The sequence below is a fragment of the Coturnix japonica genome, chromosome 8 (genome assembly GCF_054131305.1).
Source record: "Coturnix japonica strain WE chromosome 8, WE-NBRP24, whole genome shotgun sequence".
NCBI lineage: Eukaryota > Metazoa > Chordata > Aves > Galliformes > Phasianidae > Coturnix > Coturnix japonica.
In genome coordinates, this window is record NC_140670.1 from 33,138,954 (window position 1) to 33,151,684 (window position 12,731).

At 49.6% G+C, this 12,731-nt stretch overlaps 1 protein-coding gene and 1 long non-coding RNA gene across 6 annotated transcripts in view; one reads left to right on the forward strand and one right to left on the reverse strand.

Annotated features, from left to right (window-relative positions):
• The window catches only part of LOC146760034 (uncharacterized), a 15,271-nt gene extending 9,552 nt beyond the window's left edge, over nt 1–5,719 (reverse strand). The window contains exons 1-2 of one of the 3 annotated variants that reach the window (XR_014948812.1): nt 2,915–5,719; nt 217–391 (exon numbers count right to left, since the gene is read on the reverse strand). This is a non-coding gene — a long non-coding RNA (uncharacterized LOC146760034). Of the gene's footprint in view, nt 1–216 lie in introns of all 3 variants that reach the window. The other 2 variants (XR_014948813.1, XR_014948811.1) reach the window with 2 other exon arrangements.
• A 126-nt stretch (nt 5,720–5,845) lies between these two features.
• Nucleotides 5,846–12,731, forward strand: part of ALDH18A1 (aldehyde dehydrogenase 18 family member A1) — a 46,297-nt gene continuing 39,411 nt past the window's right edge. For all 3 annotated transcript variants that reach the window (XM_085554913.1, XM_085554914.1, XM_085554912.1), the window contains exons 1-5: nt 5,846–6,196; nt 6,532–6,650; nt 9,461–9,597; nt 9,904–10,012; nt 10,088–10,206. In XM_085554913.1, the coding sequence (XP_085411039.1) occupies nt 5,877–6,196; nt 6,532–6,650; nt 9,461–9,597; nt 9,904–10,012; nt 10,088–10,206 (804 nt within the window). In that variant the 5' untranslated portion in view covers nt 5,846–5,876. The remainder of the gene's footprint in view (nt 6,197–6,531; nt 6,651–9,460; nt 9,598–9,903; nt 10,013–10,087; nt 10,207–12,731) is intronic.

A 12,731-nucleotide genomic window follows, 5' to 3' on the forward strand; every position in this document is an offset into this window, starting at 1 on the left:
TCACAAAGAATCCAGTGTCCGCACAGCCCACGTGCAATGAAGGCCTAAAGCTGTTGTAGCTGAAAAGCTGAGAACTCTGTCCTCTATACAAGACAGGTACAGAATATGCTGCAGATGTTTATGTTTTGCTCAGACAGGCACTCCCCGGGCTAAAGGTCCTGGCAGAGTATTTCCATGATTTACCTCCCCAGGTGAAGAGGTTTTGTAAGTCCTTACCCTTGTGACTCTGAGGAAGAGCCAAGCCTTCAGCAGCAGTGCAGGAGGAAGCATTTGTGCTGGAAGTGACATTTATCATCATGGACAAAGAACTGATGGGGCTCAGATGAGCAGTGACACACAAGGAGCTCTAGTCAGGCAGAGCCAGGAGCCAAGCACCGCACTGCTCCTCGAGCTGTCAGAGGAAGACAATGGGGGATGAAATTGAGTGAGTATTGCTGTGTTCCTAAGGTCCAACCTCCACCTCCCCTGTCTCAGTTTAAAACCATTCCCCCTTGTCCTGTCACTGCCCATCCTCACAAACAGCCTTTCCCCCACCTGTTTAAACACTCCCTTTGGGAGCTGGAAGGCCACAATGAGGTCTCCTCGCAGCCTTCCCTTCTCCAAGCTAAACCTGCCCAGTTCCCTCAGCCTTTCCTCATGGGAGAGCTGCTCCAGCCCCCTGCCCATCTCAGTGGTCTCCTCTGGACTCCCTGTTTGCTGTTGGGAGGTTGTATTAGATGGCCTTCAAAGGTTTTTTCCAACTCTAAGGATTGCATGATTCTATTACGTTTTATAGCATTTCCAAACTTACTTCAATTTCCCTGGTTAGAAATACCCCCAGCCACGAGCTACTACATTTTGGCACCTATTCTACTACATCCCTCTGCAAAGAGAGGAGAGCAGTGGCCACGGCAGCTTTGGAGGGAGCAGCGTGTGTAGTGAAAGTTCTTAGGTTACTGCTTAAGGCAGTTTGATTTTAGAACACAAATGCTGTGGACCAACGTCAGAACTTGTTTCTCAGTTTTTGGTGAGCCTGGTGCTGCTGTTCTCTGCAGGTCTTTTACAGCACCGTATCCTGGTATTCTTCTTGGACAGCCACCTACCACCTGAATTATGTTCCTGTGCTGAAATATCAATAAATTTAACATGATTTTTTTCTCCTCACATTTCTTTAGATTACATAAATTTTAGCTAAGTAATTCTTTTCACGCTGAAATATATTACAGAATGTCACTGCTGTTATAGGAGCTAATTGATAATGTGATTTGTTATGTTGCGGAGACATAATTCAGCGCGTTACTTGAAAGCCGCTGACACGCGGGATGGCACTGTCCTCTTAACGTTCCTGGTGTGAATGGATGGACATTGCATGGGGGAATGACGTGGTGCTGCGCAGATGAAATATTTTCAGAAGCTTTTATTCTTGTTGTTTGGGCTCGTGCCAATGTCTTTCTTGTCAAGAGCTCACGCGCCATGAGCTGTGTCTCCTGTAATTGATCCTTTGTTCATTAGGTGGCAGGAATTCTTCCTCTTCCTTGTGGGAAAATCCATTTTAATTTTTAAAAGCTGACGGTCAAATAATGTGTCAGCAATCTCTGGGATGCTCCTTCCAAAAGCTGAGAAGTATTTTTATCAGGATTGTCCATACGCTGTTAATACCAGGACTTGTCTTTTTGGATGTGATGTTTGTATGAATGGTTTAACAGAATCGAGTCAGTTTTTCATCATGGCTGTTTCCACTACAGTGGTCAGGGATTGCTCTTTCTATCCAGTATCGGATGGAATCGACAGTCTCCATGCAGGTTTTGTACCTGCAGATAGGACTTGGGGTCCATTTATTGCATATTCAGCATTGAGGAATGACAACCTTCAGAATGGCACCTTTTATGACTATGCTACCACTTAGTTTTCTGAATCAACTGAAGCCAAAGAGCCTCTTGGGAGTCCTAATCGTTGGTCTCCACAACACAAACACATCTCTCTTTGCAACTATTGAGCCCCGTGCTCAGAAGATTCCTTTGGCTTTCATTGCCACCATATGCAGACTCACTGTATGGGGAGGGACAACACATGCTATTGTCGATGTAGTTGGTGTGCTATGAGAGGGCCTCACAGTTCTTTCAGTCTTGAATCTTTGCTTCAACAAAGATGACGTTTGCCCAGAGCTCCGCACAGAGTCTGAGGTACGGCACAGCTGCCACTCCACGAGCACAGAATGTACCTGACAATCGCTCTGGTTTTGTCCTTTTCCTATGGCCTATCCCCTGATTTGAGAATCCACTCAAATAGTGGTTGGCTTAGAATTCTCACCTGATGGTCAAATAACTGCACTATAAGCGGAAGTGTTTCCAGCTTCTATTGTGAATGCAGCCTGAGCTGTCTGCCATGCGCCATTTCTTGGGGCTGGGTAGGTTGGCTCTCAAATTCTGGAGTAAAAACTGCATTTTGGCAAATGGTTCGGAACTCCTGAAAACATCTTTGTGTGTGATCACGAAGGAAAATTCAAGATCTGTTCAGCTTCATATATGCTGAGGCTCTTTAGACATCTTGCAGTAAATTCAACTGAAAGTGGCTTCTTTTAATGTTTACTACTATAAACTCATTTTCATTCTCAAACTTTCTGTCTCGGTTTGAAAAGCACCACAAGTATTAACTATTAGTGGCAGACTCAAATGAGGATCTGAAACACAAATTCTTTCTCAGCCCTGTCGTTGTTGGCTGTCTGGTTGCTTGCTTAGCTCCATTCAGATCTGCTGCCTTGAAGAGCACTCTGAGCTCCAGAGTTTTATTACTCAGGCTTCTAAACCCTTTGCCTATACAAGATGCAGTTTCTAATCCTCCTCAGTTAAGCCACCATTGTAAATTTACAAAGATACATAAAAGACATTAATTTGTCTCTGCTCTTCTTTTTTTCATTCCTAATTCTACTATTTACCTTTCCTGCGGTGACTCTTCGCTTCTGTACCATCAGGAAATGTAATGCAAACTGCTAGAAACACATAAAGGAAGAGACGCTGTCGTTTCCAATTCCTGAAGCGATGGACTGGACGTCCTTTGATGTGACTGCATGAAGACCTGCGGGATAAAGGCAGTCATGATATTGCTGATGGGTAAAAAAGCTCAGCAGTAACTCGAGCCAGACATAAGCAAAGACGAGGTGCCCGGCTCGTACATGTTGTTGTGTGGGTATAAAAGGCTGTAAACACCTATGATCAAGGTCCTTCCTCCTTCCTTCTGCACCAGCAATGAAGTCTGTGCCTGCCATGTGGGCAGGGGTCCTTCCTCCTTCCTTCTGCACCAGCAATGAAGTCTGTGCCTGCCATGTGGGCAGGGGAGCTCGGAGCCCTCCTGCCACAAATATCCCCTACCGCTGGTGGAAGTTACTTGCATCACTTTGTGTCCTTAGCTCTGCTACTGTGAAGGATTGTACTGACTGTTATTTAGCAAAGGAATAGGACAACATTCTCCTGATACTCCAGGCAATCTCCTTATGATACAGTGTAGCCCTAAGTTAATTATTTTTCTAGTACTTCAGGAATGCCAGTGGGATATTATGTATCTATGTAGGCCTTCCAGCTCTATTTACTTAGCCAGGATACATGACATGTTTGTAGGGGTTCCATTCCAGATTCTGATTAGCATTTCCAAACAAGGGAAGCCTGCGGATTCGCTGTTTGGGGAATTAGGCCATTACTCTTTATCAGGGTTTTCCGATGAAGTACTGCTGTCAAACTGCAAGGAAGTCTGTGGTTGTGCGCATTCATCTTCCTGTCAGGTGCTGTTGCAATGCAGTTAGGGATTAAGCATCAAATATCAATGGAAATGTTTTTGGAGAGAAACACTTTTACATATTATGTCCATCACTTTAGTACATAAAAACACAGTAGTAAGCTACTGAATGTGCCCTTTGTACCAGGATGGCAGTGTTCTTTCCAACTTTTGCCATTTTGTCTTTCTTACACCTGATTATTGTGAAAGAATGGTCATTTTTGAAGCACAGAAAGATTTGTGGACTTCACTGTCTGGGGTTCTGGTTGATGGCAAATAGACGAGGCAGCATTGTGCCCTCTGAGGCAGAAGGACCAGCAGCACCGGGGTTCCCCAGGCCCAGCGCTGCCAGCCAGGGAAGTGGAGAGATTGTCCTGCTGTGTTCTGTGTGGCGCAGCCTCACCTTGAGCACCATGTTCAGTTTTGGGCACCGCAATCCAGACAGGCCATGAAACTGCTACAATGTGTGCCAAGGGAAGCTACGAGGACGGTGAAGAGTCTAGAAGGCAAGACGTATGAGGAACAGCTGAGGTCCGTTTGTTCAGCCTAAAGGAGGATGAAAAAAGGCCTCGGGACAGCCCACAGCTCCTGCATGGGGGGCTGGAGGAGCTGGAGGGGCTGGCACTGAGCTCTGTTCTCTGGTGACAGCAGGACCCCAGGAAACAGCATGGAGCTGCTCTGGGGAGGGTTGGATGAGCATCAGGGAAAGGTTCTGCCACAGAACTTTTGGCACAGGTGAAGAGTAAAACATGGCTCCCAGAAACGAAGGGTAAAGATGGCAGCTCCCGCGTATTTGCTTCTGTAAACTGAAAGAATGGGGATGGCAACAAGCTGGGGTTAGGACAATGTGGGGGGGGGGGTGGGTGAAGGACATAAAGATAAGTGTTCTGAGAACAGCTCAAGGACGTTTAGTAAGTGATAAGATGTCCGCAAGGCACATTAGAACTGGGCTGGGGGCCACCCCTCACACAGGGGCGGGAGTTCACAGCGAGGAAGACGAGCCCTCATCCATCCCAGGACCAGGGGGAGGAGCCCCCCTGCTGCTCACCCTCACCCCACGACCAGCAGGAGCCCCCAGCTGCTCACGGGGATGCTCGAGGGGGAGGTGCCGTATGCAAAGTTATTCTAGTTAACAGACCCCATGTGCTGTACAGCAGTTCCGGGAGAGTGACTGGCTGTGTTGGCTCTGCCCGTATCCGTACCACGCTTCGCCCCGCCGCGCCACTTCGGAGGAGCGATCCCGCCCGCTCCCGGTGCAGCAACGAACGGTCCCGCTCCGCCTCCCGCAGGCTGCCCGGATCCCCGCACGCCGCTGCTCCCGGGGCGGCGGGATCAGCCCTCAACGGCCGGTGCTCACGGAGCTCTGACACAGGGACTGGGATCGGGCGGCGCCGGGAGCCGCGGCACGACGACACTGAGGGGACGCTCCCGTTCGGGATGCTGTCCGTTCCCGTTAGTGATGCCGTCCGTTCCCGTTAGTGATGCTGTCCGTTCCCGTTAGTGATGCTGTCCGTTCCCGTTCGGGATGCTGTCGGTTCCCGTTAGTGATGCCGTCCGTTCCCGTTCGGGATGCTGTCGGTTCCCGTTAGTGATGCCGTCCGTTCCCGTTAGTGATGCCGTCCGTTCCCGTTCGGGATGCTGTCGGTTCCCGTTAGTGATGCTGTCCGTTCCCGCTAGTGATGCTGTCCGTTCCCGTTAGTGATGCTGTCCGTTCCCGTTAGTGATGCCGTCCGTTCCCGTTAGTGATGCCGTCCGTTCCCGTTAGTGATGCTGTCCGTTCCCGTTAGTGATGCCGTCCGTTCCCGCTAGTGATGCTGTCCGTTCCCGTTAGTGATGCTGTCCGTTCCCGTTAGTGATGCTGTCCGTTCCCGCTAGTGATGCTGTCCGTTCCCGTGCTGTTTTCTACCGTGATTCCGCCGAACCTTCATTCCGCGCGGCCGCCTTCAGGCCTCCCCTTCGAGCGCGGCACAAACCCGCCCCATTAGGAGCGAATCGGATCCGGCCGCCGCCTTCGCGTCGCGGGGCACGCCGGGACTCGTCGGACCGGAAGCTGGAGCGGACGGCGGTCGCGCTGGGCCGGAAGCGGGGGGTGAGGGGAGGGGGCGGAGCGTTCGTTTCTTAGCGACGACATGAGCGGGACGCCGCTGCGGCCGGGGCTGTGTGTGCCGGTAGTGCCGGTAGTGCTGCTCGTGCTGCTGCCGTGTGCGGTCGCGGCTGAGCCGGCTGAGCTCCCCGCCGGGACTCCCCGCGACGAGGCGGTTCCCGGCGACGAGGCGGTTCCCGGCGACGAGGCGGTTCCCGGCGACGAGGCGGTTCCCCGCGACGAGGCGGCGTTTCCGCGCCCAGCCCCCCTCCCCGCCGACGATGTGTCCGCCCGTGTCCGCCCGCCCGGCGCCTGCGCCCCGTGTGTGCCCGGAGCCGGCAGCTCGGGCTGCATCGCCGCGTGCAGGTGGGTCACGGCGGCGCCGCGGGGGGCGGAGGCAGCTCCGGAGCTACTGGGCGCCGCCGGAGGTGTTGTAACGGGGCCGGTGTTTGGTAGCGGGGCTGATGTTAACGGGGCCGATGCTGAGTCGCGGGAAGCGGTTCTGTTCCTTTGGCGGATCGCGGAGAAGCTTTTGTCGGCCGGCGTAAAAGTGGGCTGCGGCGGCTCGTGCTGCCGGGATCGGCCGCCAGTGCCAGTCGTGCAGTACATCCTGTAACGCCGCTGGTATTTAATAAGGGAAAGTGTAATAGTGCAAGGAAATACTATTCAACTGACTTTTGTTTGGGGGGGTCTGTCTGCAGGTCTGTGAATCAAGTGTGTGTGCAAAAATCACTGATATTCAGAGCGAACGTTCCTTATCGTACTGCTACCATCGCTGTCTCGGATGGGCCTGATGTGTTCTGTGTTCAGCTGGACAACCGTAAGTCACTGCTCTGCCTGTTCTAATACGTAATAATCCTAATACAGCCTCTGGATGGGGGGTCCCTTCTGAAACTCGTGTCAGAGCTGCTGTTGTTCTTTTGGCTGCTGCAGTTCCTGTAGGGCCATTGGGAGTCACGACTCTGTCGGCAAAGGCAAACGAGAAAGAATAGTTGTGCTTTGTTTAAGGGCGATGCCTCTGACTAGATGTAAAAGAGCCTGCAGCAGTCACTTGTGGGTCTGAGATGCCTTAGTTTGCTGCTCTTAGGGCAGTGAATAGATGCTGCCATTCAGAACACACTTGTGTTACGCTCCTCAGAAGATGATTTCTGATCACGTCGTGCATGACTTTTCCTCGTGCTTATTTCCATGCTTTCTTCTGTGCTGGGACCCACCTTCTTTACTGCAGCAGTTCTGTCTTTGGGCTGTCCGAAGGTGGAGTTCCACCTTTTTCTTAATGCAGCTGGTGGTAGAAAGGATGCTGTGACTGCTCACCTTGTGCCTGACGGTTCCCAAGGGGTTTGTCCCTTGTGTCTCAAGGTCCTGTGCCTGCCTGAGTTAAGCTGTCAGGCTTAATCTAGCCGTTTAGAAGAGCAGAGCAGTACTGTCTTGTTTTCAGCTGGGATACGGCTCGTTTTCTTCCCAGTGGCTGATAGGCTGCTGTGTTTGGTTATGAAGTGAAAATAACATTAACAGCACTCTAATATTGTAGTTGTTGCTTAACTGTGAGTCTTGGCTTTTTCTGCTGTCTTTACCCAGCACTGTGAGGCTGAGAGTGTACTAGAAACTGAAGAGAGCTACTTGAGAGTAGGAAGACCCTACAGAGGGATGTGGATAGGCTGAACTGATGGGCTGTGTCGAATTCTATGAGCTTTAACAAGACCAAGTGCCAGATCCTGCGCTTCAGTTACAGTGTGCATCTGGGAAGCTGTGTGGATGAAAAGGATCTCAGGGTGTTGGCTGGCAGCAGGCTGAACAGGAGTGAGTGATGTGCCCAGGAGCCAAGAAGGCCGATGGAATCCTGGCTCACATCGGAACTAGTGCAGTCAGCAGGAGCAGGGACGGGATCGTCCCTCTGCGCTGGGGATGCCACATCTTGGGCACTGTATTGAATACAGCTAATTGTATTGAATATGCTCTTGGCACCCCTCACTAGAAAAAGGCATTGAGGCCCTGAGTTGTGTCCAGAGAAGGGCAACAAAACTGTGGAGGGTCTGGTGCACAGGTCTTATGGGGAATGGCTGAGGGAACAGGGATCGTGTCAATCTAGGGAAGAGGAGGCTCACCCTATTGCTCTCTGTAGCTCCCTGGGAGGAGGCAGAGAAGTAATGGTCAGTCCCTTTTCTCAGGTCCCAGCAGTAGATGACGGCGATGGCTTCAAGTTGTGCTGGGCAGGTTTGAGTTGGATGTCAGAAGAACTTCCTTCTCTGCAGAGAATGGCGATGTGTTGGAACAGGCTGCTGGGGGTGATGGAGTCAGTGTCCCTGGGGGCTTTCGAGGACAGGGCGGATGTCTCACTGAGTTACAGTGTCTGCTGTAGTTGCAAACATGTGTTTATGGTAGATAATCTTTGTGGTCTTTCCAGCCTTGATAGTTCTGCTATATCTGCTTGATAGTTTATGTCATTCCCCCCCCCCCCAAAAAAAAACAAAACAGTTGTTTGAGTAATGCTTTTTGTTAGATGTAAGAAAGCCTTTATTGCTGTTTGAGCTTTGTCTGTTTAAGGACCATCTGCCTGGCTCTTGAACAGCAGAATCGCACAGAAAGCTTTATTTCCTTTTGCTGCTTTGTTCTTAAATCCTTAAAAAAGGAATAGTCCTTTTTAGTACTAAGCTACCTGCTGTTGGTGTGAGTTGGAATCTTCAGCACACATGGAAGGTGCTTTATTTGCATGCATTAAGAAGGCTGCTGTTTAAACAGGTCAGTGTGTTACATCATCAGTCATTTGCCATCGTAGGACTTACTGCTTTAGCAGTAATAGCAGCACTGTAACAGTTCTGAATACCGATGGGAGAGGAAGGCACTGCTGTGGTACTACCAGGAGCTTCTCTTTCAAGGATGCCTCTTTGCAGTTCATGTTTACTTTGAAGTTTCTTCAATGTTAATTATTGTTAATCAATCTAATGCTATTTTTGCTGGTTTCACATACTATTAGTGTTTTGGCATCAAAATGTCAGATGAGTGTAACATGGACGCTTCACAAAATGGAGAGCACATATTAAGACAGTCACCTTCAATCATTTTCATGATGTCACAAGGTCACATCTGTATATTAGGAAGTTTTCTCATGACACATTACAACTTAGTACTCGTTAGGTCATCATGTCTATGGCTGGTGTTACCTGTGCAGGGGAGCTGTGAGGTGGCAGCTCTGATTGGTGACTTGGTAGCGCAGGCAGATTGTCTGTAGCTGTGCTCCCCAGGAGGACAGAAGGGCTGGGCCCAGGCTGGAGCCCCCCTGCTTCGTGTAATGTGTAATGGCTGCCTACTGAAGGAAGAACGTCCCTTGGGCCTAGGCTGCTTGCTGAGGAGGGGTGCTCCATAGCCCTCCATAACGAGCTCCTTCATCGGCTGGGTGAATTCACCTCTTCTTTCTGTGTGTGGCTATTGGCCCACGTGTGGGAACTCTGCCTGATAGCACCAGGAACCCCTCAGAAGCAATTTCTCTTCTTCACGAGTAGAACACGCTGTTAGCAATTAATTAATATATGGCACCATGTAGCTTATAATTAATGAAGTTGTCAGTGTGAAGATATTGGCCCGTGTACTTTTGAACATGGCGGATGCTGATGATTCTTTTCCAACCCGCAGGGAAGCTGACCTATTTCCAGCAGCCGAAGCGCCTCCGTGGCTCTGACATTCAGAAGCTGTTGCAGAAGTTTGGCAGACGATCCTTCTCCTTCTCAGCGCAGCCACACAGCCGGCCAGCGTCCTCTGCCTTTTACCGGGTGAGCTGAAAGCAAACAGCGACGGCTGCAGGGCTGCCTTTGAGCTGTCTGCAGTCAGACCTCATGAGAACTAACTCAAAGGTCCTTTCCGTTTTTCCACCCTTTAAACCATCCTATTTTTCAGTTCCTTTCCTTACTAAGATGCTTTTGGTTGGTTTCCTTGTATTTCAAAGCTTGTATGACTCTTCAAACAGAAGTGACTGTGTGCAGCAGAGGAGCTAAAGTTTGCCTCTTTGCCATCACCGCGAGCTTGGTCTCACCATTCCACAGGGATGCTGTCTCTAAGTTTTCCAATTGTCTTTTCAGGCTGGTGATCCAATCCTGACCTACATTGATTCCTTGTCTGTGCTGAGTGTGCTCAAACAGCCAGTGCAATTGGGAGTCAGTGGACTTTGTGTAGATGGAAACCCAGCTGGTTAGTAAAAGGAAAGGCATTTCTGAGCCTCACGTGCCTCTGTTTTCTCTCATGTGCTGTCACCTTTTAACCCAGGCTTTCTGGAAAGTAAAAGCACAAGCTGTGCTCGCGTTTTGACGGACGTGATCAGGAGCTGCACCACCGACCCTGCCCTGAATGCTGCCTCCTACTACCAGGACCTCGCTGTGCTCAAGGTGCCTTGTTTTCTCCTTTGGCTCAATGCCGCATTTACGTGACTTAGCATTGTTACCCGTTTCAGCCTCATGTAACTGGGAGGTTATTTGGTGTGTGCTGTCCCTACATCTGCTGAGTGCGCCCTTCTTGCTAGAAATCCTGCTGGAAATGTCCCTGATCAGTGACAACCCATCACTTCAGTGTGCTTTCCAATCAGCTTCAGTTCTTAGCAAGCACTTAGTGCGTACAACAGCTATTTAATTGACATTTCATATTTTACAGTTTAAGGACAACCCTTACATTTTAAATAGGCCATTTCTCAAAAATATTTTCCCATCAACTTGATCAACAAAGTAAAGCATATTCTCAGGGAAGTGATAAGTTGTTGTTGTTACAATACATCCTCTGTAAAATCCATTTATGGATTACGTCATGGAATCACAGAATGGTTGACGTTGGCAGGGACCTGTAGGTCATCTCTTCTAACCTGTAGCAGCTCAACGTGACCATGCAGCTGAACGTGATCCAGCAGTGTGCCCAGGTGGACAACAGGGCCAGCGGCATCCTGGCCTGCATTAGAAACAGTGTGGGTAGCAGGAGCAGAGAGGGGATCATCCCCCTGTACTCAGCTCTGGTGAGGCCACACCTCGAGTATTGTGTCCAGTTTTGTGCCCCTCACTGCAAGAAAGACATTGAGGCCCTGGAATGTGTTCAGAGAAGGGCAACAAAGCTGGTGAGTGGTCTGGAGCACAGGTCTTATGAGGAGCGGCTGAGGGAGCTGGGAATGTTCAGCCTGGAGAAGAGGAGGCTCAGGGGAGACTTTATAGCTCTCTATAACTACCTGAAGGGAGGTTGTGGTGAGGAGGGGCTTGGCCTCTTCTCCCAGGCAACAAACAGGACCAGATCATCAAATTGCAAATGGTTGCAATTGTTCAAGAAGTGTCTGGATGAGGAGCTACGAGAGGCTTAGTGACTTGTGGTAGCAAAGTAATGGGAGGACAGTTGGACTGGATGATCTCACAGGTCCTTTCCAACCTTTTGGTTCTGTGATTCAAGCAGGGACACGTAGAGCAGGTTGTGCAGGCCCAGGCTTTTGGAGATGCCCAAAGAAGGGATGCTCCATCACTTCTCTGGGCAACTTGTACCAGTGTTTTGTCACAGGAAAGAGGTGCTTCTTGGTGTGGACCTCTTGCGTTACAGTTTGTGTCTGTTGCTCTATACATCCAGTGGTTCCCAAATAAAACACTCAGATATCTCCACCTCCTGCCGTCCTCCAGTCTAAGCTTGATAGAGAAGCCTGCTCTATCGGATTAGTCACAAAGGAGACATCAAAGAACTGGTGGACATTTGGACTTTGGTCTTTCTGTGTATCAAAATGTATTTCTCTGTTCACAGACAGCTTTCTAAAAGTTGACTTAGTGTTGACAGGTGCAGATTTCCTAAGGCAGTTCACAGCTCAGCATCGTGAGAAACATCAGAAAGAATAACAGCAAGGTTGAGGCTCGAAGGGACCTCTGGTCCATCTGCTCCAACCTCATGCTCCAGCAGAGACACCCAGAGCAGGGTGCCCAGGGCCATGTCCTGCGGCTTCTGAAGGACACTGACGCGGAGAGTCCCTGACCTCTCTGGGCAACCTCTGCCAGTGCTCCATGGCCAGCATGGTAGGGAAGCGCTTCCTTGCCATCAGATGGAACCTCTCGTGTTCCAGTTGCTGCCCGCTGCCTCTTGCTCTGGCAGTGAGTACCTCCAAAAAGAGCCTGGCTGCATCCTCTCTGCACCCTCCTTTCAGGTGTCTGTACACACTGTTCACAAAATATATGTGCACATATATTGTTCATCTTCTCCTCGCCGGAGCTCCAGTTCCTTGGCCATCTTGGTGCCCTTCCATTGGCCTCTTATCAGTGTATCCAGGTCTCTCTTGCAATGTGGGTGCACCCTCTCTTTACTTGCTGATGACACTTTGCTTAATGCTACTGTGAATACCATCAGAGTTGTTAGTGGGAAGGGCGCTGACTCACATTGTACTCAGTGTCTTTAAGGGCTGCTGTATCCTTTTCTGTGGTGCTGATTTCATATATTCTACAATTGAATTCCAAATCAATTTCTTCTTCATTAATCCTGAAAATAATGTCAATTTTCTCCTTTTTTGTGTGTGTGTGTGTTCATCGTGCTGGTTTTACTGAGTGGTAGATGAACATTTCATTAGTCATCTCTTCTCACCAGTTTCTCTGTTACGCTGAGATGATACACCAATATCACATGTCAGTATTAGCACCGTAGTAAAGTTACAGGCTCTGCTTACCCTTTATGGAACTGGAAATACTACTCTAAACCGACATACGTGTAGTTTTTGAGTATTCTGCTGACCAAACATATTGGTGTCTGTGTGCTTCATTCCACCAGGGGAGCTCCAGGAGCAGCTCAGACATGCTGGTAATAGCTTCACTTTGTTGACAGGGATAAATGCTGTCTTCTGTTCTTCTAAAAATACATTTTTAGTAGTTTGCCTGTAATTACAAGATTTACACATCTTAAATAAGCCGAG